This window comes from Erinaceus europaeus, chromosome 9, assembly GCF_950295315.1.
Source record: "Erinaceus europaeus chromosome 9, mEriEur2.1, whole genome shotgun sequence".
In the NCBI taxonomy this organism is placed as follows: domain Eukaryota; kingdom Metazoa; phylum Chordata; class Mammalia; order Eulipotyphla; family Erinaceidae; genus Erinaceus; species Erinaceus europaeus.
In genome coordinates, this window is record NC_080170.1 from 54133033 (window position 1) to 54159329 (window position 26297).

The following is a 26297-nucleotide window of genomic DNA, read 5'->3' on the forward strand; positions in this document are numbered from 1 at the left end:
GGAACTGGCTTTGTGAAAGGTTTCTACCTTCAGAAACAAGATGCCGGATTAGAGTTTGGCTATTTTCTATATTGGACAAGTAGCACTACCACACAATCACACCAGTTTGTCTTTGCAGAAAGCTGGTTTTCATTTTTTTTTCTTCATCTTTTTACACAAAGGCTAATTTCCAAATATGGTGTGAATTAAGGCCAAACCATGAACCAAAAAGCAGGGCGTATGAACTTTATTTGCTGACCACAGCCCTAACTTCATTGGGAGAGGGGACTGAACTATTTAAACATACCTAGTGAAGCACTGGCTAGAACCCAGGGGTCATGTTTTCTAAATGAACTGAAGTAGCACCATAAAATATTTTCTAAACTTGAACTTTAAACTGAAACATTATTGATTAACCCCCATGGGGGGGCTCTTTGGTGTCCAGTGGACCTCACTTAGGAGGACAAGTCCCAGCTTTCAGAGAAGTAATGAGATCACCTGTTTGTCTTTCAGGTCCAGTATTTCTTCAAGATCTTGGACAACTAGCTGTAGAAAAAGCGAAGTCACAGACTGGGGTACTGAGACAGTGACTTGCACACATGAGAAATGTGTTCATTCTTTTATTGTCCATTGTTTAAACCTGACTGAATACAAGATCAACAAGAGCACTGTACTCCTGGCAATTATTACATATGTTAGAACATGGATTTTGCACTGTAGACAACACTTAACACCAGTCTATGGGGTACTGCATTGCTTTTTATAAAGTCCAAAATATTTATTTTCAAACAAGTGACTTTGGTTTATTTCATACATTACACTTTTTCTTGCAGAAAAAATAAAATTGTACAACTGCATAAATATAAAATTCTTCCACCATGAAAATGGTTTAAAATATTCATAAAGACACAGCACCAGCAATGTGATGCCTCCAGAGAAAGGAAAAAAGAAAGGAAAATGTACAAAGCAAAATAATCAGCCCTGTCGCCAGCCCAGGCGATGGGCACTCCGGATTGCACTGGAGGACCAGGGAGAGATGGTAAGACAGCACTCGATCTCAACAGCAAGCACAGCACAACCCATTACCATGGTTTTTCTGTAGTGTCACTTAAAATTTATAGGGCAGTTCCCCATGACAGCCCACCCCCACCCCCAGGAAGAAAAAAAAAAAAAAAGACAACACCACAGGGAGAGACTATGGAGTGTTAAAAATGCTCACGAATGGGCCATTATTGTCTTGAAAGAGCCAAACCAGAATGAAAGTACCATGCCAGCTTTATTCCCATTAAATATTTACACCTTGGACAGCGAATCTTGCTCACATAAAGTAGAAAACAGATAATGATAAAACATGGCTTGAAAAATGACCAGTGTGCGCACCAAGTACTGTACACTAAATAAAACACACAAGGCAGCAATACTTAGGGGCCGGAAACACTGCTTACTATGAGTCAGTTATGGAATCATAATTTACAGTAAAAATGGGCATGTCCCAAGGCTCAATTTTATTCCTCTTTTGTCATTTACAGTAGAATAAATATTTTGTTGCTATTGCTACACTTTAAATTTACATTCTAACCTAGTAAATGCAGAAAGCTAGTGTAAAGCATATAGATTAAGTGTAGGTCCCATACGTATGACAGTTTGTTCAAGACTAGTAGGTTTATCTTTTTTTTTTTTTTTTTAACATTTTAAATGGCTAGTGGGAAAGATCTGTGCTTGTGATCAGCTTTTAACTTCAATTTTTACATCAAAGCGTCCCTGGAAACGGTCTTTCTCACTGTACCCGATATTCTCCCCATACGCCTTACACTCGATGCGGATCTCCGTGTCCAGGGTGAGGTTGGTGAACTGCACGGCCAGCAGGGGCTGCAGGTACTTGGGCTGCAGGAGCTTGCCGTAGTAGGGGTAGTACTGCAGCGGGAAGCCAGCATAGCCCCCCAGCCCAAAATACTCCACAGTGCCCACTTTCTCCTTGTCCTCATCTCGCTAGAAAACAGAGAGGAACAAGATGAGTGGCCCACATTCAGACAAGGTCTGGTCCCCCAGGAAGCCTCTGGCAGGCCTGCTACACTCCTCCCTGGGAGGCAGTGGACTTGCTCTGCTGTCTGACACACAGCAGCCTAAGAAATGGTAAGAAAAGGAAGCTGCTCTTTCCCATCATTCAAAGGCTGTCAACACAACAGCACTCCCCAGTCTCCCAAAAGTTAGGTGGCTACACAGGTGACAGTATCTCTTCAAAGGTTTCACTAGTTGCCTCATTTTCTTTCTTGATGACAGGCCTCTCTCTCTAACCAGCCTATCACCAGGGATCTACTCTTAGAACTAAAAAGGAGCAGTTGCTGAGTGTGACTTCAGCAACGTTGGAATTTTTAAAAGAAAAACCAAATGTATTGTGAAATCATAACTTTTAAAAGTCACTCTCAAACTTTTAACCCTACATGGGCCAGCTCACCGCGGCACTACAGAGCCACATTTCTAGTTCCAGTGGAGAGCCCAATATGAGGTTTTTATTTATTACCTATGTTCTTTTAAGTTTACCCAGTACAGCTACAACTCAGCTGACTGAGATGAATTCCCGGAAGCCATATTCTCCCCCATCCCTTTCAGGAACCTAGAATGGCCTTACCTTGCCAGTGCACTGGACAGGCAGGACGTAGGGACTGTACTTCATCATGGAATAAGTCTCCAATGTCTCGTTCTTTGGAGGCTAAAAATAAAATCGATATTTGGTCAAGAAGTAAAGTTTGTGGCTCAGACAAGTACACATTGGTTAGAGTTGGTCAACTGAAATAGCACTTCAGGGTAGCAGAATGAATGACTCCTCTCATAAGCTTAGAATAGGTCGTGCGATTTTTGTTGAGAGATAAAGCAAATGCTCACTCGTGCTGAGACCACTGCCTTGTAGTTAAGTGGACCTTTTGATGACCCCTGCGATGTGAGGGTCAGTCCAGTATGCTCCTTGCTGGCTAAGATCATAGTGGTAGTGATTAGATGGATAAGTTTGGTTTTCGTGGAGTCCTGACAACTTTTCCCCTTTCAGTAGCCTGTCAGTAGAGGCAGCACACATAAGGAACATCTTCAGGTCTGTTAGTAAAATTCAAATGTGAAAGTTGTGAGGGGGTATTCACTGAAGGAACCCAGAGTGCACTATGAAATAAGTCTCTGGAGCCTGCAGTCTTAACCCCACCTCTGTCCTTGAAGACAGCTCCTTGCATACCCACATCAGTGGCACTTATGAGCCTGACAGATGAAACAGCCTAGTAAAAGTCAGTTAAAATGGGTATTTTTTTTTAAAGAAAAGTGTATTTTTATTTATTATTGGATAGAGACAGAGAAAGGGAGAGAGACACTTCAGCTCTGCTTCACCACTTGTGAAGCTTTCCCCAGGCTCGAAACTGGGTTCTTGTGCACTGTAATGTAAGCATTTAACCAGGTGTGCCACCACCTGGCCCCCCAAAGGCACATTTTTTTTTTTTTTTTTACTAGAGCACTACTCAGCTCTGGTGGTGTGGGGGATTGAACTTGGGACTTCAGAGCCTCAGACATAAGATTCCCTGTGTAACCACTATACTTTCTTCCCCTACCCTGTACTCTACTTTGTTTTGGAATACAAGAAAACAACATAGGTTCAACTATCTTTGCCAGCTACAAGTTTAACTTTAAAAGCAACTAAGGGCAGGGAAGAGACATAATGAGCTGTTGGGGTGATGTGTATCACTTAACAGTTATCCAGACATAGGAAGAGATGGGATACAAATATGAAGGTAATGTTTGTGAAGGAGGTTTATCAAATGCAAGGGATTTGAGCAAGGGGAAAGTTGGCCTGCCTTTCACTGCTAACTTAGGTTGTTACAGAACCCACTAGAAATGTGAATACTATCGGGTTGTTGGAAAAATCATGATACATTGTTGCATAGAAAACTACATCATGATTTTTCCAATAACCCAATATAAGTGTGACACAGGGGTTTTCACTGTTTTTCTTCTATCGTAGTTTAAGTGGAAAGAAGATTAAAGTTCAGTTGGAGGTATATCAATTTCTGTGGGAGAGCTACCGGGCAGATATCCACCCAGTTCTCCATCTGCAGGGGGAAAGCTTCACAAGCAGTGAAGCAGGGCTGCAGGTGTCTCTCATCCTTCTCAGATTAAACTCTTCATTTCTAAATGACTTTGTTTTAAAAATACTTATTAGAGGGCAATAAGCATGGTCAGAACAGTAGAAAGTGAGAAAAAGAGCCAGAAGTGGGTCAGTGTAGTGTGCAGCCAACTCCTATCAAAATTAGAAGCCACACTCAGAATGGCCATGTCCACAGAGGGGACAAAACCTGCCAGAAAAGTAGCACTGTCTGCGAATTGAGAACAAAGGACAGAATCAGACCGGTTGGTGAGACAGGTCCACCGGGATGATACGGGTGTTTTGTCATGTACCCAACCCAGGTCACAGCCCAGCTTCCATCACAGGAAGCTTTGGCATCTTTTTATTTGGAAAGAGTACACTCAAGAGTAGTGAAGCCCTGGCCCAAAGCAAAAGAGGCAGAGATATCACCAGTAGGCTTTTCCCCATTTTTAAAGCATTACTGTCATTATGAAAAAAAGGTCAGTGGGAGCAGCGACAGCAGCAAGACCCAGTGATAAAAACTCTGGTTAACAGAAAAAAAAAAAAAAGCTTATATACTTACATTATGGGAAGAATAAGAACAGGGTCATAAGATTTTAGAAGAGGTCCAGTTTTTCAGACTTCTCCATATCCCTTAAAACTTCCTGCCTAAGCTGAAGGGCACATCTAACATTTGACTTAAATAACTTGCCTTAGGTTTGAATCCCAGAACTCGGTTAAGCTTGATGATGACGCATGGTTTGCCATCTTTGTAGCCATAAGTCTCGTCATTTAACCCAGAGCAGTTACCCAACCAATCTAGCTTGAACCTGCAGACTTTCCGTTCTCCTTGTTCATTATTGAATTCTCCTCGTTCTTTGAGTTCGCTTGGCACATCTGAAAAGGCAAACACCAATTCACATCATTACAGCCAGCCCTTAGCACTCCTATGGAGGGGTAGCTTTCTCTGTCACCATCCTATTCTAAGACAGTGCTTTTCTGCATTTAATACATTGAGTTAAGACAGGATCTTAAGCAAACCATCTCCCCTTAAACAGTTCTTGTACCCACGAACTATTTGGTCCATCATCCACACCAAAGGGTCTGTGGTGATCAGCATATGATGATCTCTAGCAGTACTTCTCTTTCCTTAAATAATGGATGATTCAGTTCCTGAGGAGACTGAAGGAAACTGGATCACTCATTTACACAGGTCACTTTAGCTGAGCCTGTTAATAGCATTATAATTAGAACAAATTAAAAGGACTGTCAATTTTCCTAAGTTTCCTGTTCAGAATTTATTGGAGAAGTCTCTATACCTAATGAGCATATTAAACAATTAGGAGGCACTAGGCAAATGGTTTTCTTCTTTAAGTACCATAAAAGGTTTAAAAAATTTTAGTTGTCTACTAGGATTATCACTGGCACTCAGTGCCCACCAGACAAATCCACTGCTCCTGGTGGCCATTTTCCCCTTTTCTTTCTACGTGATAGGACAGAAACTGAGAGAAAGACGCCAGTAGCACTGCTTATGAATCTTCCCCCTGCAGGTGAAATGAAGGACTTGAACCTGGGTCCTTATGTATGATACTGCCACCAGGCCCCTTAAGAACACTTTAAAGCAAACTCTGAGCTCTTAGGGTTGGGCAGGTAAAATGAGTCCCCAAGTTTGATCACCAGCCTTGTATATGCCACAATAATGCTCTAATTCTCTCTCAAAACAAAAATTCATGCCTTATGTCATAACTCAAGAAGGAATAAATGAATATAGAATTCAGATCATCCTTCAGGAAACTGAAACAGTTCCCTTATTCTATACACATTTCCTAAGTTCACAAAGTATTTTCTCTTTGAATAACTGCAAAGTCAGATGAGATCTTCACTCACAGGGGTCTGACACACATAGGTGTAAAGCTCTTCCCTGAAATTATATTGTAAGCCAATGTTAAAAAAAAAAAAAGCCATGAAAGTTTTTGTGAAAACTTTTCTTTTGCATTAGTGTTGACTTGGCAAATGTGCCAAATTCCAGACCTGAGTCACAGACTCAGGGGTCTCAGGTTTGGGAGGTAGGACAATATGGCTGGGAGAGTCACCCTTAGGAGGCAAGGATGAGGCTGTGTCTCATCTCATCCAAAGGCCCAGTAAAGTGCACCTGACCAGAAATCCTTCAGCTGCTTCTACCAAATGGCCATTTTAGTGAGTACAGATGAGCTCCCTTATATGAGGAAGAGGATCTGAAAATGTAAGCAGTTAAACTTCTCAAAATCTACATGCAAAGAACAACCCAAACTGGAGTTGAAAGCCCTGATTCTGGGTAATAAAAAGGAGAAGCATCTGGAAGCGTTTCAAGATGTTTTCTGAGGCCAATTAATAACACTACTGAAGGCCACAGTTTCTTCCCTCACAGGCAAATAAAAGATAGCCAGTGTTCAATCTCTTCATTACTTCAGGGCTATCTCAGTCATTACATACATAAAGAAAAAGGGAGTAAGAGGGCCAGGAGATGTCTCTCCTGGTACAGTGCATACTTTACTGTACACAAGGCACTGGGTTTGAGCCCATGCATGGAGGAAACTTCATGAACGGTACTATGATGCTGTGCCTGTCTCTTGCTCCCCCCCCCCAAAAAAAAGTACACTGAGTGTGGAGGAATCATGCAAGTACTGAGCCCCAGCAATAAACTTGATAGCCAAAAAAGAGGGGGGGGGGAACTAGTGAGCATTCTGAATGTGTCTACTTACTGCCACAGTCCTCAAAGATCATGTCATCCTTCTGGTTAGCATCTTTGTACTTTTCCAGGAACCTGACAATGTTCAGTACATATACCTCATAGCTCTTGGGGTCATTAGGATGGAAGGAAATTTCAGTCTTTTGGATCTGAGGAAGCTGTGTTAATCCTAAACCGGGCAGAATCAGAAAAACAAAGATTAGCAGGAGGTAGTCATCCAAGAAAAGGCACAAATTCTCCAGGTACAAAACACTGACTAGAAACAATGGCTACATTCCTATGCCTCTTATAAAATCGCTTTTGTAGCATTTACATGATCAGTGACTTGTTCTGTTGTATTACTTTCTCCACTAACATTTCACAATAGGCATTATCTCCACTTTATAATTGAAAACACTTATTGCACAGGAAGGTTAAGTACTTGGCTCAAGGTTGCGAGGTGATGCCCTAACCACCCTGAGCTGGCTGTTCAACAGACGCTGCTATGCTTCTGGCACCACATCCCAAGTACTGCACAGCTAGCTAGCACGTAGGACCATCACATCCCCCGATTTTATTTTATTTTATTTTATTTTATTTTATTTTATTTTCTCCAGGGTTGTTGCTGGGGCTCGATGCCTGCACTATGAATCCACTGCTCCTAGCAGCCATTTTTTCCCATTTTTGTTACCCTTGTTGTTGGATAGGACAGAGAGAAACTGAGAGAGGAGGGGAAAGATGGGGGGGAGAAAGATAAACACCTGCAGACCTGCGTCATGGCTTATCAGTGACCCCCCTGCAGATGGGAAGTTGGAAGCTTAAACCAGGATGCTTATACTGGTCCTTGAGCTTTGCACCATCTCCACTTAACCTGCTGCACTACCACCCGGCTCCCCACATCTCCTTTTCAACTTATTTTTGTCCAAAAAGTAGTTGAATATATGCTCATTAATGAAAAAAAAAACAAAACCCTGGGCAGAACTGCCCCACTAGGGAAAGATAGAAACAGGCTGGGAGTATGGATCGACCTGTCAACACCCATGTTCAGTGGAGAAGCAATTACAGAAGCCGGACCTTCCACCTTCTGCACCCTATAATGATCCTGGGTCCATACTCCCAGAGGGTTAAAGAACAGGAAAGCTTTTAAGGGAGGTGATGAGCTATGGAGCTCTGGTAGTGGGAACTGTGTGGAACTGTACCCCTCTCATTCCATGGTCTTGTCAGTATTTCCATTTTATAAATAAATAAAAAATCTTCAGTTAAAAATAAGCAGGTCCAGAATAGTATACCCAGTAGAGTGCATACTTGATCCTGGTGAGGACACACAGGTGAGTCCCCAGTACACCACATGGTAGCATCTGCACCAGGGGAAGCTCTTCAATGGTGGAGTGGAGCCATAGTGTCTTACCCTGGGCCCCAAATATCTGAAATTAAGATTCCACCAGGAACAGTGGAATCATGCAGGTGCAAAAAAGCTCTGGTGGACAAAATAAGGAAAGTAAGCAAAGGTTACTACAATGAGAGCATTTTTCATGCTTGAACCATATAAGACTAAATGACCAAAGCACTAACAGGCCCTGAAATATCCTTTTCTACATGATTAGGTTAGAAAAATTAGCATTAGAATCACTAGGAGTGCAGTCACAAGTAAAACTAAACAGAGAAGACCATGTTTCCATCCACCAGGAGCTCCTGGAGTCAGTTTGGAAGATGGAGCTTAACAGGGAAGGCTGGGCCCCAGGGAAATGCAGAGACGGGTCCAGAAGCAGATGTTTCATATAATTTAGGAGAACAGGGTTTTCTAGAGTGATCTGGGGTCTGGAGAGGATGGAGTCTGAGGGGCCCCTGGGGAAGCCTAGATGGTGGAGAAACCAGAGACTGAAGTATCTGATGCCAGGCAGGAAGTTTATAGTACCCCTTCCAGGTGGTGTGGTACCTGGGAAGGTAGATTCAGACAAGGAGACTCAAGGTAGGGTGAGCAGGTCCCCAGGTATGGGAAAGAGAAGGCAGGAGTGTATGTGCTTGGAGGGTTTGAGAGGAGAGAATGAAGAGAGTAAACAAGGGGCTCACACTCTCATCTCTAGGAAGAGTGGAGAGAGGGAGAGGGAGAGGGAGAGAGAGAGACCAGCCAGCTGAATAAAGAGACATCAGTGTGATCAGAAAGTCCTGCAGCCAGAAGTCAAACCACTGAGGAAATGTCAGTGGATCCAGGGTTATGTCTGCAGAGTCTCCCCCAACATGTTAAAGAGGGGTGTGAACCCTGAAGGTTGTATGTTAAGAGTAAACTTGGTGTCACACTGTCACTGGCCCCTCCTTCCTGGCATATGCTCACTTTCTGGCTACTGTGTGTCCTTGAGCCCAGCAACTGCTCAGGCTCCATCTCTTTGCTATATGAGGACCAGTGACAGTCCTGGGTCACCTGGATTTGTGTCACTAACTCTGTGACCTCTGCACAACAATGGAATCCCCGTGCCTTTCTCAGAACCTGTTCCCATAACTAGTGGCACATCACTGCGCTCCTCAGATGTTCCCAGAAAAAGGCAGATTGCCCAACCCGGGGTCCCCACTACTGAGAGAGGCAGGTATTCCATGTGAGACCCCAACACATCAGCTCTCTTCAGTCCATGTGTAGTGTCATTTATTAACTGGCACTGCTGGTGCACTTTTCAAGAGCCTGAGAACTAGGGCCAAAGCCAAGTTCATGTCTACCCAGAGCCTCCCCGTGGCCTTTGTTAGTGAGCACCCACTGTCAGTCACCTAAGATCTCACCTAGGGATATAGTCATGAATACTGTTATATGCACAAAGGGCTCAGAGGCACAGAAAAGTCTGACACTACTAGTCTCTAGATTCTCTAGAAAAAGGCAAAAAGGGGAGGCCAGGCAGTGGTGCACTTGGTTGAGTGCATCACAGTATGCAAGAATCCAGGTTCAAGCCCTGGTTCCCACCTGCAGGAGGAAAGCTTCATGAGTGGTGAAGCAGGGCTTGCAGCTATCTCTCTGTTTCCTTCTCTATCTACTCCTCTCTCAATTTCTCTCTTTCTCTATCAAGTAATATGGAGACCAGGTAATGGAACCATACCATGTTCCCCAGATCCTGACCCTCCAATAAGCATGACTCACAGCTGAGTCTCACTGCCTATATGTGGCCAAAGGACAGAAAAGCTGGTGAAAGATGCTTGAGGCACCCTGACTATTTTGCAAAGAGTAGCATCAGAACTAGAGAGACAGGAGTCGGGCTGTAGTGCAGCAGGTTAAGTGCAGGTGGCATAAAGCGCAAGGACCCATAAGGATCCCGGTTCGAGCCCTGGCTCCCCACCTACAGGGGAGTCTCTTCACAAGTGATGAAGAGATCTGTAGGTGTCTTATCTTTCTCTCCCCCTCTCTGTCTCCCCCATCTCTCTCCATTTGTCTCTGTCCTATCCAACAATGATGACAACAATAATAATAACTACAACAATAAACAACAAGGGCAACAAAAGGGAATAAATAAAAGTTTTTTTAAAAATTAAAAAAAAAAAAGAGCTGGAGAGACAGACAGCAAGAGGTGAGGTGACAGTGGTTACTAACTGACTACATCATGGCCAAGGCTTCTAATCCTATCCTCACCACTGTCAGAGACAGACACTTGGTAAGGACGTCAGGAACAACAGAGCAGCAGGCAGTGCAGCCATGTGTTACCTCTGCAGGCTCCTTTCTCTCTGGAGTCTACACAGGGTCTTAGATGTTAGAGCTAACATAATAAATCTGGTGCCTTTTTTTTTTCTCTTCCTTGCTGTGCTAGGAAATGAAGCCAGGATCTCACACATGTACAGTACTGTGTAGTAGTCTCCCAAGCCCCAAATTTTTATTCCATAAACTTAGAGATAGAACAGAAGAGACACCACAGCACCACCCCACACCCAGGGAATTTCCTTTGGTGCTGTCTATGGTGCCTCCCTGTGCTAGGATTCAAACTCTAGTCTCATACAGGGCCAAGTGTTCACTCTACCTGCTGACTATCTCCCAGCCCTGTGACCTTGTTATGAAAGCCACTCAGTCAAGCTCACACTTTATCACACATTAGGATCTAGTTCAAGGCCCAGGTACCTCATGGGAGCATCGTGCACAGCATCTGGAAAGCTTCATGAACAGTGAAGCAATGCTGTGCTGTCTCTTCTGTCTCTACCCTTTGTTGCTACCTGAAATTAAAAGGGAAAAAAAAAAGCCCACTGGGAGATATAAAATCATGCAGACACACAGAAAGAAAGAAAGAGAGAAAAGAAGGGAAGGATGGACACTATCTACTTTCTAAACTTCTGGATCTAAATTCTTCCAGAAAATTCACCTGAACTTAAGCTCCATCAGGTCCCAGAGAGAGAGGACTGGGAGAGGTAATTGGATAAAGTAACAGGGTTATGTGTGGCTTGGAGGGGAAGAGAGGATGGGACCTAGCAGAAAAACGGGGCAATCATGTACAAATCTAGACAGGCAATGGAGGGGTCAGGGATTCTGAACTCTGGTGGTGGTAACGGTGTATAATTGTACTTCTGCTGACATATAATTTTATAAATAGTCACTAATAAAAAATAAAATATCTGTAAAAAGAAAATTAACCAAAATGGTCTGGATTTAGGTCACATGATCAGCTTATTTAACCCATACACACACACACACACACACACACACACACACACACACACACACACACACACATGGAGTCACACCAGTCAGCTGTGCCACTACCTCCTAGCTATGCCTCTCTGCCCTTCCTTTCTCACATTGCAGGTTGGGTTTTTTGTTGTTGTTTTTTAACTCCAGGGTTATTGCTGGGGCTCGGTGCCTGTACTATGAATCCACTGCTCCTGGAGGCCATTTTTCCTATTTTGTTGCCCTTGCTGTTTTTGTTCCCATTGCTGCTGTTGGATAGGACAGAGAGAAATCGAGAGAGAGGAAGACAGAGAGGGGAGAGAAAGACATCTACAGACTTGCTTCATTGTTTGTGATGCAATGTTCCCTGTAGATGGGGAGCTGGGGGCTCAGACCAGGATCCTTATGCTGGTCCTTGTGCTTCACGCCATGTGCGCTTAATCTGCTGTGCTATCACCTGGCTCCTGCAAAAGGTCTTTTATTACCCATCTGTCCACCTCCACTCTTCTTTCTCAGAATCTACTGGCCTGAGAACTACTTTTTCTTTTTTTTTAAGTTGTCAGTGCACTACCCCATTCTGTGCCTGATCACTTTAATGAGGAAAGTTCTTTGATGTGATCATCTCCAAAGCAACCTAATACAAGAGAAGATACAGGACATTAGACCTACTGTCTAATTCCGTTAGGGCATCTCCTTTGCATTATCAGATGAATGAAAATGACAGGAGGAGAAAGAGACCTGACAACTTCTTTGTCCACAGGCAAAGCCTCCTCTCTGGCTGGGGATGAGCTCACAGCACCATCCACCTGATGGGTGCTAATTCTGCCTTCACAATAGAGGGGACAATGACAAATCACCCCTCTCTGCACACTGTCCTCTCCTTGAAATTCAAAGTTACAGCACTGAGCAAGGATGAGTTGCTGCAGCAGTAACTTCCAGAGGCCAAATATAGCAGAACACTCAATCTCTAGCTTGTGGTTTCCAATTATATGCCAGGAAACAGATTCACCACCCCACCCCCCTCACTTAGCCTCTCCCATCTTCTGAACTTGAACTGGCATTAACCATGCTGTGCACTATGTAACCTTGACCTTTTAGTGCCAACTGCATTATTATTTTATAGAGCAACCGAACAGGACTGAGGTAATAATTAGGATATAAGTTTTTACCTTTAATATGTTGACTTTCTATAAGATTTGGGAGTTAAGACAGGAAAAACCTTTGGCTTCACACTTGCTTTTTAGAATGACATTTGCCTCTCCTTGAGAAATAAGAAAGCACTCATCTTTGGCTTCTGTAGTATTTATAGCAGGAGGGGGAATCAGACAGGAGGGGAAATCAGTCAAAGGTAAAAGGAGAGAAATAAAGCTTCTCACTAAGCATTGTTTCCAACAAGGTTTACAATGTAGCAAATTTATAAGCCATTCAGTCTGCCTGTGAGAACTAGAATGCATACAAGCTAACCTCCTGACATGCTGAAATGAGACTTTTCACTGAGTAATGCATTGTCTTTCAGTTAGGTTTACAGTGTGGCAAGTTTACAACTTCTCAATTTACTTGTGATTTGGAGAGATTTAAACTAGAATGCAGTTTGTTAACTTTGTCAGTCAAGTTGCCCTGAAGTACAGCTACCCCAGCCTGTCATTTAATAAAGCTGGTAAATCTCTAAAACAATTACATCAGATCCCGGAAAAACTATTTTCACTAAAATTTTGGTGAGGACGGGAGAGATAGCATAATGGTTATACAAAGAGACTCTTATGCCTGAAGCTATGAAGTCCCAGGTTTAATCTCTAGCACTATCATAAGCCAGAGGTGATCAGTGCTCCGATAATAATAATAATAATAATAAATTAGTAAAATAAAATTCTGGTGAGAAAAATAATCCCAGCTTGCTTGAAGGAAAAGGATGCTATTGAAGGGGAGGGGGTATAACCCACTTTTGTTACATGTCTGTTCACTTAGAAGCCATTGTTCCAAAGATGGGAATACAAACTGTGCTCTAGACAGGCGTCACTTTTCATAGAACCCCCCAGAAGCAACCTGGATGACTGGCAGGAGTATGGAAGCAGAGACAAACATGTGAAACATGCACATCAGTGTCTCTTGTACATACCACGTCAAAAAACAAGTTCCAGGGGGCGGAGAGGAGGCTCAACAATAGAACGCTTGCCTCAAGTATATGAGGCTGTAGGTTCAATTCCTGGCACATGGCAACAGAAGTGAACTCTAGGCATGATGGAGTGATGCTTGCTGTGTGTGTGTATTTTCTTTAAAAACAAACAAAAAAATGGGTTAGGCGGTAGTGCAGTGGGTTAAGCGCACATGGTGCGAAGCGCACGGACCAGTGCAAGGATCCCAGTTCGAGCCCCCGGATCCCCACTTGCAGGGGGGTTGTCGCTTCATGGGCAGTGAAGCAGGTCTGCAGGTGTCTCTCTTTCTCTCCCCCAATCTGTCTCCCCTCCTCTCTCAATTTCTCTCTGTCCAATCTCACAACAGTAACAGCAATGACAATAATAATAACTACAACAACAAGGGCAACAAAATGGGAAAAATGGCCTCTAGGAGCAGTGGATTCGTAGTGCAGGCACCAAGCCCCAGCAATAACCCTAGGGGAAAAAAAAAAGATATATATATATCCCTTCTAGTGCCACATATTTATAAGGTTTGGGTTTTTTTTTCCTGCCCCCCCCCTTAGGTCTGGGTTTATTGGTGCTTTACATCTTGACTATATATTTTAAGTATATTTAACATTTATAACATTAAATGTATATTTAGTACATAATAGAATAGTTAAATAAGTATCAGTGTTATTTTAAATATAGTAATCTTCCATTTTAGATATTTATATAAGTATAAATATTAAATAGTATTTTACTTAAGATATTAATTTAAATAAAATATACTTTCAATATTATTTAACCTGAATGTGAGAGAGAGAGAGAGAGAGTAACAGAGCACCACTCTGTTACATGCAACATCAGGAATCAAACTCAGGACCTCATGCTCTTAGGTTCAATGTTTTAGTTACTAAGCTATCTTCTGGGTTGCAAAACCTTGTATTCTATTTATTTTTTTTATCACTGTCTGACTCAAACAGTGGGATTCACCTCCTTCCTCTATGCAGCCCCCATCCCCACTACCTTTGAAAGTCTCTAAGAGACTGCTGGACTTCCTTTGATCAGTAATCCAGTGCAACCTTCCTACAGTCTCAGCTGATGCTGGAAAGCCCATCCCTTTGTCTGAAATCTGTGTTCACTCTCAGGTGAGCAGAGACAATTTTGTAGCTCCGAGACTCCATCTAAAGAAGTACATACAATTTTTAATTTTTTATATTTATTTATTTTCCCTTTTGCTACCCTTGTTTAACATTGTTGTGGTTATTGATGTCATTGTTGCTGGATAGAACAGAGAAAAATGGAGAGAGGAGGGGAAGACAGAGAGGGGGAGAGAAAGACACCTGCAAACCTGCTTCACCGCTTGTGAAGCGACCCCTCTGCAGGTGGGGATCTGGGGGGCTCGAACCGGGATCCTTCTGCTGGTCCTTGTGCTTTGCGCCACATGCGCTTAACCCACTGCGCCACCGCCCAACTCCCAGTACATACAATTTCATAAGACCACCTCTTTGTCCTTTTGTATAGCTCAGAATTCTGAGTGTTTCCTACAAAAAGCATCCCTTTTCTAATAGGAAAAACAACCACATTTTGTTCAAGGTCAAAGAATAAGCACATTGAAGTGCATGTAACTCCTATGGAAACAAAATACTACATATGCTAAGTAATCAGTATCCTGAAACATGACACCTTACTCTACTGCATGTGGGGACAGACAGATGAGTCAGGGTCCATCCAGCTTCCCTGCAGCTTCCCAGCTTCTCTCCAGCCTGTGTGGGAGGACATCAGACCACCCTTCCCACTAAGAGAGGCAGAAATCTGAGGCTGCCTCCACTCCCCAATTCACACCAGGAAGCCATCTTCTGTAAGCAGAGGCAGAGAGACCCAGAAGCCTCACACATTTGGCATCTTCTCCCCACAAAGGAATGGGCCACCTGGTCCTATTTGCATTCCTCTAAAATGAGCACCAGAGTTAGCCCCACCTCCTATGACATTTCTAACCATCAGGCTTTCCCATCTTCAGAAGTGAAGGCACAGGACAGAAGGGAGTGAGCTATTGAGGTGCAGAGGTTAGGGAGCACAGATAAGAATATGGAGTTTTCCGCTTAGGCCCTTGGCCAAACTCTGGGCAGGAGTTTCTAGAAACAAGAACTGCCACTGTGGCTCATCCACAGCCCCCCAATTCCAATTCTGGGAAGATGTTCAGGTCACTTGGGTGGAAGGAGCGACAGGAGCAGGATAAGCAGCTGGAGAGCGTGGCTTCATCAAGCCCACCTGAGCTGATGACTGGACTTAATTGGAAACAGCTGAAAAGTACCTCATTGAAATACCGTTTCATTCACAGTATAAGGAAGGCATATTTCTATTCTCTGGTGAAATTCCAGTGAGTGTGAGGAATAGGATCATTCAGTTTGAACAGAGGAGCATTTCAGAGAAATTCACTTCCTCACTAGGACCAGAGTCACATGCTTCTCCCCTGACACATTTCAGAAGGCCCATGTCAGTGTCCCTTTCAATCACCATGGGGGTGGGGGACACAGGGAGGAGGCAGCAATAGCACACTTCTCTGGGACACCCTCATGCTCCACCTCTCTGGGGTCACCAGGTACTAAGAACAGGAGGATGAAGCGGGTCCTCAGCACTGGACTCCCCTCCCTGCAATTGTCAGCAAAACACCCCCCACAATCTAAGAACAAGGAACCTTCCTTCATGTTTCAGGAAAAGGATGCTCCTCCCACAGGATACAGTGACCTTGACTTGGGGGAGAGGAGTCTCCAGCATTCCCACTGCCCGTGCTGGGAAACACTCATGTCAGATTGGGACTAACTGGCTGGAGAATGAGCATGTGTGCATGTGGCACCCTCCCTGACTCCCCAGCACAGTTGGTCCCCTCAGGCACCAACCTGGGCAAGCTGACTTCACCAAAACTCCTCCAGAGAATGCTTGACCTGGCTGACCCACAGGTGTAGGCACTTTAAAAGAGTGACTACAGAGTGAACAACACTGCTTACTAGTTTTACCTGTGTCTTCCAGTCCAATCTCTCCAGGGCACATCCATGAAAAGCTAAGATTCCAGCCCCTTCATGAAAATGAAGGGTGTGCAGCATCCCTGCCTCACAGCCTGGAAACACTGACTTCAGCTGCCAAAGAGACGCTGCTGCTGGCAGAAGGCAGGCGGAGGTGACAGCTGGCTGTGGGCAGTGCTTATAATGCCAGGGGTTTGCCTGGTCCTCTAGGACAGTGGTGTTATACCATCATTCACTTGCCAAATGTTTACTATCTCCTTTCATCTTCCGGGTGCTATCTCATCTCATACAAATAAGGAGACTGAGGCTAGGTGTGGAATGGTAGGGCAACACCTACCAAATCCCTCTTTTCTCTCCTCCACGGAAGGACCTAGGAACTTGAGTTTTCCTGTAAATTCAAGTAAGGTAACATGGAGCCACCATCTACATGAAGCAGGATAAGAGCTGATGGATATATTCCCCCAGCACCTCAGCTGACACTCTAGCCCCAGGCCATCCTGGCAGGAGGCAGGTCTCCCACAGCAGGAAGTCTAACCACCACTGCTCACACAGACACTGCAGGTGGTTCAACTGTTCTGAAATATCACTCCCACTCTGTCAGTTCTTCCTCAGACTCTTGCATTTAACCCAGCATTACAGACGCCAACCCCTCCCCGTTCCATCCCACACTATGGCCATGGTGTCATTAGTCCACATGGACCTAATCCCATGCCCAGACCTGTGCCAGGCCTCAACTTCAGCTCATCTGTATTGATAAGTCTTTGCCTCTGTAAATGTTGTGCTAGGTCTTCTGTGCTCTTGAGTGCACTTGACTCAATAGACATACCCTCCCTCTCTAATGCTGTGGAAAGGTTATCTTGGAATGGCTTGCTTAATGTTGACAAGGGACAGTGTTGCCTGCTCATAGTCTCCAGTTCCTACTGTTATTCTGAAAGATAAAGAGACATCGAATTTAGGGTGGCACTTTCTGAATACTGAGTGCCCACCTAGCTTTCCTTAGTCCAGGCTATGGCCACTTTCACATGAACTCCACTGTCCCTTTGGAAAAGTTGGGGGGGGGGGGTCCTGACAGTGTCCAAAGTGTGGGAATAGGAAAGCTACAGAAGGACCAGAACCCAGGTGACAGTATGGGGAAGGGGGCAGAGAGCACTCTGTGACTCAGACCACAAGGACAGCACACATGCTTTTAGGATGGGCCGCCAGCATTCCTCTGGAGAACGGACGGTCAGTCCAACTGCTGGGGACACTAAATATAGGTCCTGTGAATGTGTCTTTCAGGAAGGGGCTGGGGGAAGGGGGCAGGGGGCCAGGACTGAGCACCTCTTCCAGCAGTGTCCCCTAAGAAAGTCACCGCTAGGCCCTGCTCTCAGGGCCCAGCACTCTGGTACAGTTTCCTTTCTGCAAAGAGCATGACAATTTCAAACTTTAATGCAGGCTGACCCATCTAACTTTATATAGTCTGGGACTATTTTTTTAAAAATCCAGGAAATAAAGTGCTAGATTGTGCAGTCACATTTTAAGTCTGAATATCAGGAGTTGATGAAAGAATACTTTTTCAGTGACAAAAAAAAAAAAAAGCGAAGAAGGGAAACTCCTAAGGGAAGAGGAGTTTGAGAGTGAACTTACACTGTCTGTCTAGTACATGTGCATCCTCCCCACACACCACCCTTCTTTAACCTCTCTAGGGTCCCAGCTCTTTTGTGGAAATCGGTGCTAAAGTGTGTGTATTGTTAACTAGGTCTAAGCCACTTTTATATACTTAACATGGTTTCTTTTAGCACATCCAAAATCCCTAGGTCTCCACTTACCAGAAATATCTGGGTTCTCTGTTTTACAGCAGAGGATTATATGACTTGTGAGTAAGGACAATGAGGGCCACTGCCACATTTAAAGACTTTCTCCTGCTAGCCTCCCCACTCAGGAGGTGGTAAGATGAGTCTGTGACGAGGCTGTCTCAGAGGGAGGCCTCTCAGTGCCTCCCTGAATGCAGCTGTTCCTTTGGAAGGTAGAGAAGGGACCTGTCTCTACCAACCCTGGTGGTAGCTCCAAGGTCACTTATAGCGTGAGAACTTGGAGTTATGCAATGCTTCTTCTCTCTCTGGATCCTCCAGTCAATGATTTATAGGAGAGACAGGTCCCAAGGCCCTTTCTTCGCTCCACTGATGTGTCACAGCAGGGGACCTGGCTGGGTGGACATGCACAGCTGAATTGTGTAACACGGGTCAGGTCGCCCCACTACCAATACCCAAGTCACAGCATGGGGCTTCCCATCTTGCTGTTTTCTATCATCACCTAAGTTTTCAGAACTAAAGGAGACAGCTGATTCTACAAAGATACAAACATAAGAGGAGCGCATGCCTTAGTTCAAGGTTATACTGCAAGGCAAGGGCAAGTGAGGGTGGAATGGGTAGTGGTTAACCCAGTAAAGTGCACATGTCACCAGGCTTGAGGACCCTGGGTTCAAGTCCTTGGTCCCCACCTGTAAAGGAAAGGCTTCATAAGCAGTGGAGCAATGCTGTAGATGTCTCTCCTGTCTCTCTTCCTCTCTCCCTAGCTCTCTCACCTCTGTTAAAAAAAAGAAAAAGAAAAAGGAAAATGAGAAAAAGGTCACCAGGAATGATGGAGATGTATAGACACAGAGCCCCAGCAGTAAACACACACACATACATAGAGAGAGATTGTCACTAGGGCCATGGCTGGGGTTCAGTGCCTGCATGGTGAATCTACTGCTCCCACCAGCTACTTTTTCCTTTTTTATTAATTGTTCTTTTACTTGATTGGGCACAGAGAAATTGAGAGGGAGGTAGAGAGGGATAGAGAGAGAGATGCCTGCATCATGGCTTCACCACTCCTGAAGGCTCCCCTTGGAGGTGGGTGCCAGGGGCTTGAACCTAGGTCCTTGTACATGGTTGTGTGTGTACTCAACTGAGTGCCACTGCCTGGCTTCAGTAAAGTGGATTTTGAAAAGGATTTCTTGGAATCACAGTCCCCTCACAAAGTGAAAAATGTGTGTGCAATCAAAGGCTCTATGCTGGTTCTCACTGTTGGGCATGGAGGGTGAGAAGGCAGAGGCCATCAAGGGAGCAGAGGCTGAAGAGGGGTGGAGCCCTTTACCAAGCTCCATGCACCCCAACAGTTTGCTGCCCTCAGGACTCTGCTGCAATTCGGTGGCAACAGAGAAGGCTGTTTGGGCTATACAGGCTGCCTCTGACAGGCAGTTCCTGCTTGGAGAGAAGGCCCCCAGTTCCTGTCAGAAGCAGCAACTTACCTGGGGGGGCCACCCGGTCCTGGTAGGTGGGCTTGAACTCGCTGATGGTGAGCAGCATCACCTGGATGGTGCCGATGAAGATGCCAGCTAGGCAGCCATAGAAGATCACGTAGAAGAGGAGGATCTTAACTATGGGGAGACAGAACGGCTGGATGTGGTCACAAGCTCAGAGCTCCAGGGAGTCTTCTGCCCCCCCCCCCCTGCCACTTCCCAGGACATCTTCCAGTTTCTATGGGGGGGCTATCCCAGATAGTGGGTAGACGTGAGTGTGGGTAGGCCCCCCCGTGTATATGTGACTGTAAATGTGCACTTGTAAATGTGTATGTATACTTGTGTGTACACATGTGTGTTGGGGATGTTGAGGGTACAAGAAATGTACAGCTCAAACTAGATTCCAGAGTAAGTATAACTTCTAAATTTTAAACATGTTCTCAGAGATCACGGGCCCAGGTTCAGACTGTGTGCTGACCAGTGAGCAGCAAGGATGACTGTGAAGGCTGGCCCTGTTTTCGAAGAGACCTGTGTCCTCCCTGCTGGCTTAGCCCTGATGTCTGCTGCTTCTCCAAGTGCTCAGCCTCCTGTGGGCTCCTCAGTTGTGGAGCACAGGACTCCCCACCCCCTTTGATTTGTAGCATACTAGAAACACACTGCTTTCCCTTCAGAGGGGCTGAAAAAGCAAAACAATACAGAGGAGAAATTCTGTAGTAAAAATGGCAGGAGGTGGCTGAAAAAAGTTGAAGAGCAAGAAAAAGAAAAAATCTGGTGAAACCTGCAAGTCCCAGGCTAAGGTCTGGCACTGGGTATCAGTTACCACTTACAAGGATTAGTTTCCTGATTAGCCCAACAGTAACAGGCTGTGCTAGGCAGCGGCCAGTCACCCAGTTGCTCAGCATGAACAGACACTGACTGGAGCCAGGGAGCTGCTATCCTCTGGGGGGCTGCAGAGGGACCTGAGCTGTCACTGAAAACCTCCAGTTAATGTGATAAATGCTGCATCCTTGGGAAAGGCTACAAAACAGTGCCACTGAAAAGAACCGTGTGTGTGTGTGTGTGTGTGTGTGTGTGTGTGTGTGTATGTGTGTGTGTCTGTGTGTGTGTGTTTTGTGGGAGACATGGACACACCATTTCAGGAGATGTCAGACTGCCCTCCCCAGACATTTGAATATCCAGTTATGCGATTTCCTATCAGCCAGTAAGTCAATCAGGAAATAATGCTATAGGTAAAATGGTTAAAACAATTCACACACCCATAAAACCACACCATACTGTGTCATCATTCCTTTCTTCCTATTATCAAGGAGGAGGAGAGAAAAAGCAGAATCACAGTAAAGATGGGGCAAAGCGACAGACTGCAGCCACTCCAGTCCTTGCTGTGGCCCAGCAGCACAGGGGTTAAGTGTGAACCTGCCTCTGAGCAATAGGCAAATGGAGAGGCTGTGACGTCAAGAGAGCTGGAAAATTTTTCCAGAGAAAGCTCATAAGAGGTGCAGGAGTTGGGGGATGGGGCCAGAAGGAGCCTGCAGGGGTCTCTGGTTTTCTGTGACCACTGATTCCTGAGGCCCACCCTCACTGCAATGTTTCTTTCAGGAGGTTTTCACTCCACTCACCCCCTCAGTTCAGAGCCTTCGTTCTATCAGGGAAAGCTGAGGGCACCATTTACCATACAGACAGGCGTATGACTGTGCTAGCACACTGGTTAAGGTGAGCCTCTGGGCTCTGCCTCAGAGAAGGGAGAAGTGGCTCTGAGAAGGTTCTGAGAAGGAACTCAGTAAAATCTCCCTTTGGGGGGGAGGGAGGGAGGGACCTGATTAGAAAAAGACTGTGCAGGGGACTAACAGAAACACAAGGCAAAAGAAGAATAAGAGCTGGATTAATTGTAACCACCAGCCAGGGTAGTGGAGGGTGAGCTTTTGAGACATTTTTCATGTTAAGTAATTTTGCTTCATTTTTACAAGGCATAATACTGAGATTTTCCAGTAAGGAAAAAGACAAGAACCCTTCAGAGGGTCCCAGGCAGATGGGTCTGGTGGTGACACATTGTGCCCACTCACTCAGTGACAAGAAGAGCATCCGGATTTGCCTACTGCCTTTTCTCCAGCAGGTGACAGGCGAGGCGCCTGCGTCCATCTTGGTGAGAATCACCTCCAGCACAACCAAGCCAAGGACAACCTGCCCTGTCCCAAGGGCATCATGCAGGCCCAGAGTGGGGCGGCAGCCTCACTCAAGGGAGACAGCAATGCGGCGTTCTTCTCTGCCTGTGAGAGGCCCTGTCCTCTCTTATGTGCCCAGAAAGCAGCAGACATATTAGCAGAAAGAAAACCTGGCTTTCCAGCTCAATCTCTGTACCTTGGAAAATGAAAGGGAGGCCAGCTCTGCAGTCCTGTGCCTGCAGTCATCAGTCAGGGTACTGGTTCCTCACTCGCTGTGGTTTCTACACACACAATCTCAATAAATGTCGAATTCCAGTACAAATTGTTCTATACTGCCTAGCCCTTTAAAGCAAACATTTATCTTGGAATGGGAACAAGGAAGGAAATTCATTTTATGAGTAGGAATAATAGAGCCTGCATTGCACACTGGGTGTACCATCAACATCCCCAGGTGTGTGTGGGGGGGCACCCTGCAGACCCCTGAACTTACCCTCCCCCCACACACACACATACACACGAGTGCTTTATTTAGGCTTTCCTTCCACACTTCCACAGTAGTGGAATCAGGGAGCTGTCTTTCCACAAGGAAAATTATTTCAATCAGGAGAACACCCCCCACACACACTTCCCCTAATAAAACACCATGTAAAATAAAGGCTCACCGCCATCACTTTGGAATCCTACACGTCCCCTGGCTCAGGGATACTTATGGGCCTCTGCAGCACCAGGGAATGAGGTTTCACCTTGACTAACCTTGATATGTGATGCATTATTAACCCTTTATTTCTCAGTCAAGAGAAGATCACGCCATTTATTTATTTTTTCCTTTTCTTTCGGAAAAATCACACATCCCAGAGTTTTGCATTTCAAAATGTCAGCCGACCACTATTTTCCTGACTCATTCCCCTGCGATGCAGAGCCTCCCAATCAGGACCAGCCCCCACCCAGGTTCCCGGTGGCTGCAGGTGGTGCTGGCTGTGACGACGCGAGGAGAGGGAGGGGCGGTGATGTAGGAGAGGAGTTCCCTCCCTTCTCCCTTCCGCAGTCACGATGCGATGCGTATACATCTGCCTACAACTCTGCCCTTCAAAATGACCTTTTGCGGAAAAAAGCTTGTCACCCTTCAGGCGTAGTGAGGTGGGAAACAGAAAGGTATCTGATGTTCAGCGGGGAAGATGTCCACCCCGCCAAGCGGCAGACTACCCGCAATCTGGTCAGAGGGGATGGTCTTTCCTCTGGGCCATTTTCTTAGATGAGCTTCCACCGCTCCGAGCTACCGATCCTGCACCTGTCGGTGCGGAATCCGAAAACAATCGGCCTCAGGGCTGCCTGCGAGGCTCAGAAACCAGTCCCCTCGAGGAGCTTCCAGCGCCCGTCAGGGCTGAAGTCGGGGAGCGGGGAGTCCGCCAAGAAATACAGCAGCGTGGTCCCCCCACCCCATTTTCGAGACAAACGTCTAGGATCAAGGTGCTGCGACACGCAGCCAGGCGTGTCGGGCCGGTGCCCTTAGCATGTGTCTCTCAGCTCGAGACCCCATTCCTAACGCCCAAGAGCCGGGGATGTAGGGGGGTCCCGGTCTGATCTCTCGGGGCCTCGCCATTCCCGGGACGCGGGAGCCCACGCGGCACTCGGGTCGACCGCAGAAAGCACCGGGACACACAGCTACGACCTCCAGACCCTGTGCGTGGGGGCGGGGGTACAAGTGGGGTGGGGGTCGTCCTCGGGGCCCCGCACAGCGGGGAGGAGCACGGGCGGCCTGAACTGCGGGGGCGCAAGGATGCTCTGGGGAAGCCGGCGCGGGGTCGGGGCCAGGGCCCCGCTACTCACACCAGCTGCCGCCGGTCCTGCCCAGGAACTCCTTCTTCTCCGAGTTCCAGATGAATTTCTTCCAGCTGCCCTCCTCCTTGGCCTTTCCGCGGGCCATGGTGGCGGGTCAGGCGGGTCCGAGAGGGTCTGCGACTGCGGGGCTGCGGGGCGACGGGCGGGGCTGTGGGGGCGTCTCTGAGCGCACTGGGGGTGCGCGCTCGGCCGCGCCCTGCGCTCCGGGATCCGCCGTTGGGGGGACCCGGGCCTCGGCCGACCCGCAGCTGCCTCTCCTGCGACTACCGAGGACGTGCGGGCTCCAAGGACCTGCCTGCAGAGAGTGGGGAGTCGCGGGCAGAGGACCGCGCGCCCAAATGCCTGCGCTCGGAACAGCCCAGAAATTGGCCGAGCGCGCGCCGCCCCCGCTCTATATGGGCCGGGGTAGGGATCCGCCCACCTGCCACACACGCAGCCAATGGTCGGAGTGGGGCGGGGCGTCGGGTCGAGATGGGGGCGGGCTGGGGAGCCGGACCGCACAAAGCGGGGAGGGGGCGGGGAGGGGGTGTGGGCTGCGAACCCGGGTCCGAGGTGGGGCTCGGGGAGGGAGAGAGGGAGCGACAGAGAGGTACGGGCGCGCCGAGAGGGACTCAGAGAGGGGGCTGCAGGAGGGGGAGGAGAAGGGGTGCAGGTTGCAGAGTTGGTGCTCCGGAGGGCTTAGGGGAGCAGTGGAGGGGCTGGGGCGCGGAGAGGGTGGGGAAGGGCTGGGGTCTCCCTGCTCGCTGCAGACTGGGCGCAGGCGCAGCCCTCAGTAGGGGGGCACTGCTCCAGGGACCCAGGCACTGCCTCCCCGCGCAGCCCCCTCCCCCTTGGCGCGTCCACCCCGCCTGCGCCCTCCGCTGCGCCCCCCCACCCCCCCCCCCCGCCTCGGGCGGGCGGGGGAAGGTCACTCCCGGTCGCCGGGGAGCAGGGGACTCTGCCCGCCCCGCCCGCAGCCCTGCACCTGCCGCCCTGGGGCGCTCCCTGTGGCCCCAGCGCAGTTCCGGCCGGGTCCGCTCCTCCCCGCCGGGCAGCCCCGGCTCCGACCGCCTGGCTGTGCTCACCGCGGGCTGCGGGAACCACCTCCCGCAGGACTGGTGCCAACCCGCTCGGGGCGACCCGGAGCCCGGCTTGGAAGGGGTGGCACCAGCCCGGCGTGGATGGCACCACGGAAAACAGGCCAGATCCGTGGTAGGGCCAGGTTTGTTGGAGACTCTCCTTAGCGCACTTTTCTTGGGGACACCGACCACCTGGTCCTGCTGCAAAATCCACGAGGCCACAGGATGTTGGGGAGCAAGAGGACATGGGGCAGGGAAGCTTGTGGATGCGCAAGCCCCTTTTCCTCCCTCATCCCCCGCCACTGAGAAGCCTCACTCCTGGTTTCATCTCCCCACACTGAGCTCCAGCCGCATCCCGGGCTCTGTGAGCAGTGACACAGCAGAAATTGCAGGGGGACCTCTGCAGTGACTGCGGAGAAACCATAAATGTGACCCAATCAGGTTGGGGAGACTGGCGGCCCCTTTTCTAGGAAACACCCAACATGGGGCCACCTGTCTCCAAGGTCAACCTCACAGGTCTAAGGATAACTTGGGCTAAGACAGAACTAGCTCTGTCATGAAGCCTTCTGCATGCCCACCTGCCAAGCCTGGGCAAACCTGAAAATTCCTGCAACACAGGAGGAGACTGCCACCTTTCCTGCGACCCGGGTGCTGCTGCACACAGGCACTATCAAGGACAAGCGTGAGGACAAGTGTGTGTGTGTGTGTGTGTGTGTGTGTGTGTGTGTGTGTGTGTGTGTGTGTGTTGGGGGGGAAGCCATCCTGCTTTGTTCCTGCAGTGTTTACTTTGGAAAAGCACCAAGTACAGGAAGAGTCTGCACCTGCAGGTGGGATGCTGGCTGGCCCCTCCCGGCAGAAGTTACCTAACAGAGGAGTTTCCAGCAGGACAGGTCACTGGAAGGGCCTGTTTTTGGAGTGTCCACTAGGTGTAGCATTGGGGAGAATGTGTGGGTGCATTCGGGAGGAGGGATGGGGTAAAGGTGGAAGAGTGGGGGGTTTACAGGGAGGGGTGGTACCAGTGCTTCTACTTACCCCACCCCTTGATTCCTCCTCTCCCTCCACTCTACTTCTCTTTCTCTCTTTCCAGTTGAAACATGTAGGAAATCAAAGACACGAGAAAGGCTCACAGTGACAGAGCTTTCTGTAGAATCCTCTCACACCCTCTGGGCTGCCCAGCACGTGCCCCATAGTCCTACTACCTTTCTCTGAGAGAACCCCTCTCAGTACATAGGTTTCTGGGGCTCACACTTTGACCTATAGTATTTCTTTCTAAACCATCCTCCTCCTTGCTTCTAGAATCCTGTTTACCTGGAGCCTGGGACTGCTGGGGCACATAATCTCAGCTCTGTGGGAACCAGGGTGCTCTCCTTCAGGTCCAACCCCACCAGCCTGCCCTCTGCTCTCCTCACCCAACCCACTGGGTCATCCAC

The 26297-nt window shown here is 47.5% G+C and overlaps 2 protein-coding genes across 5 annotated transcripts in view; one reads left to right on the forward strand and one right to left on the reverse strand.

Moving 5' to 3' along the window:
- NME7 (NME/NM23 family member 7) overlaps window positions 1-1159 on the forward strand; it is a 157742-nt gene extending 156583 nt beyond the window's left edge. For all 4 annotated transcript variants that reach the window (XM_007531790.3, XM_060197949.1, XM_060197948.1 and 1 more), the window contains one exon: window positions 493-1159. In XM_007531790.3, coding sequence (XP_007531852.2) covers window positions 493-525 — 33 coding nt within the window. In that variant the 3' untranslated portion in view covers window positions 526-1159. The remainder of the gene's footprint in view (window positions 1-492) is intronic.
- On the reverse strand, window positions 587-24179 carry ATP1B1 (ATPase Na+/K+ transporting subunit beta 1). The gene is made up of 6 exons (XM_007531788.3): window positions 23798-24179; window positions 19821-19949; window positions 6820-6975; window positions 4791-4975; window positions 2609-2689; window positions 587-1968 (listed from the first exon to the last, which is right to left on the reverse strand). Exons 1-6 carry the CDS (start codon window positions 23892-23894, stop codon window positions 1705-1707), a joined length of 912 nt encoding a protein of 303 aa, XP_007531850.1. The 5' UTR covers window positions 23895-24179; the 3' UTR covers window positions 587-1704.
- Between the last annotated feature and the right edge of the window lie 2118 nt (window positions 24180-26297).

Bases quoted from the DNA above. Each gene is read 5' to 3' on its own strand.
- ATP1B1 (XM_007531788.3), bottom strand. From the start codon at position 23,894: ATGGCCCGCGGAAAGGCCAAGGAGGAGGGCAGCTGGAAGAAATTCATC. The intron at 4,976-6,819 runs GTAAGTAGACAC...TTGCCTTTTCAG, and splicing joins GATCTTTGAGGACTGTGGCA to ATGTGCCAAGCGAACTCAAA. The intron at 1,969-2,608 runs GTAAGGCCATTC...TCTGTTTTCTAG, and splicing joins CTGTCCAGTGCACTGGCAAG to CGAGATGAGGACAAGGAGAA.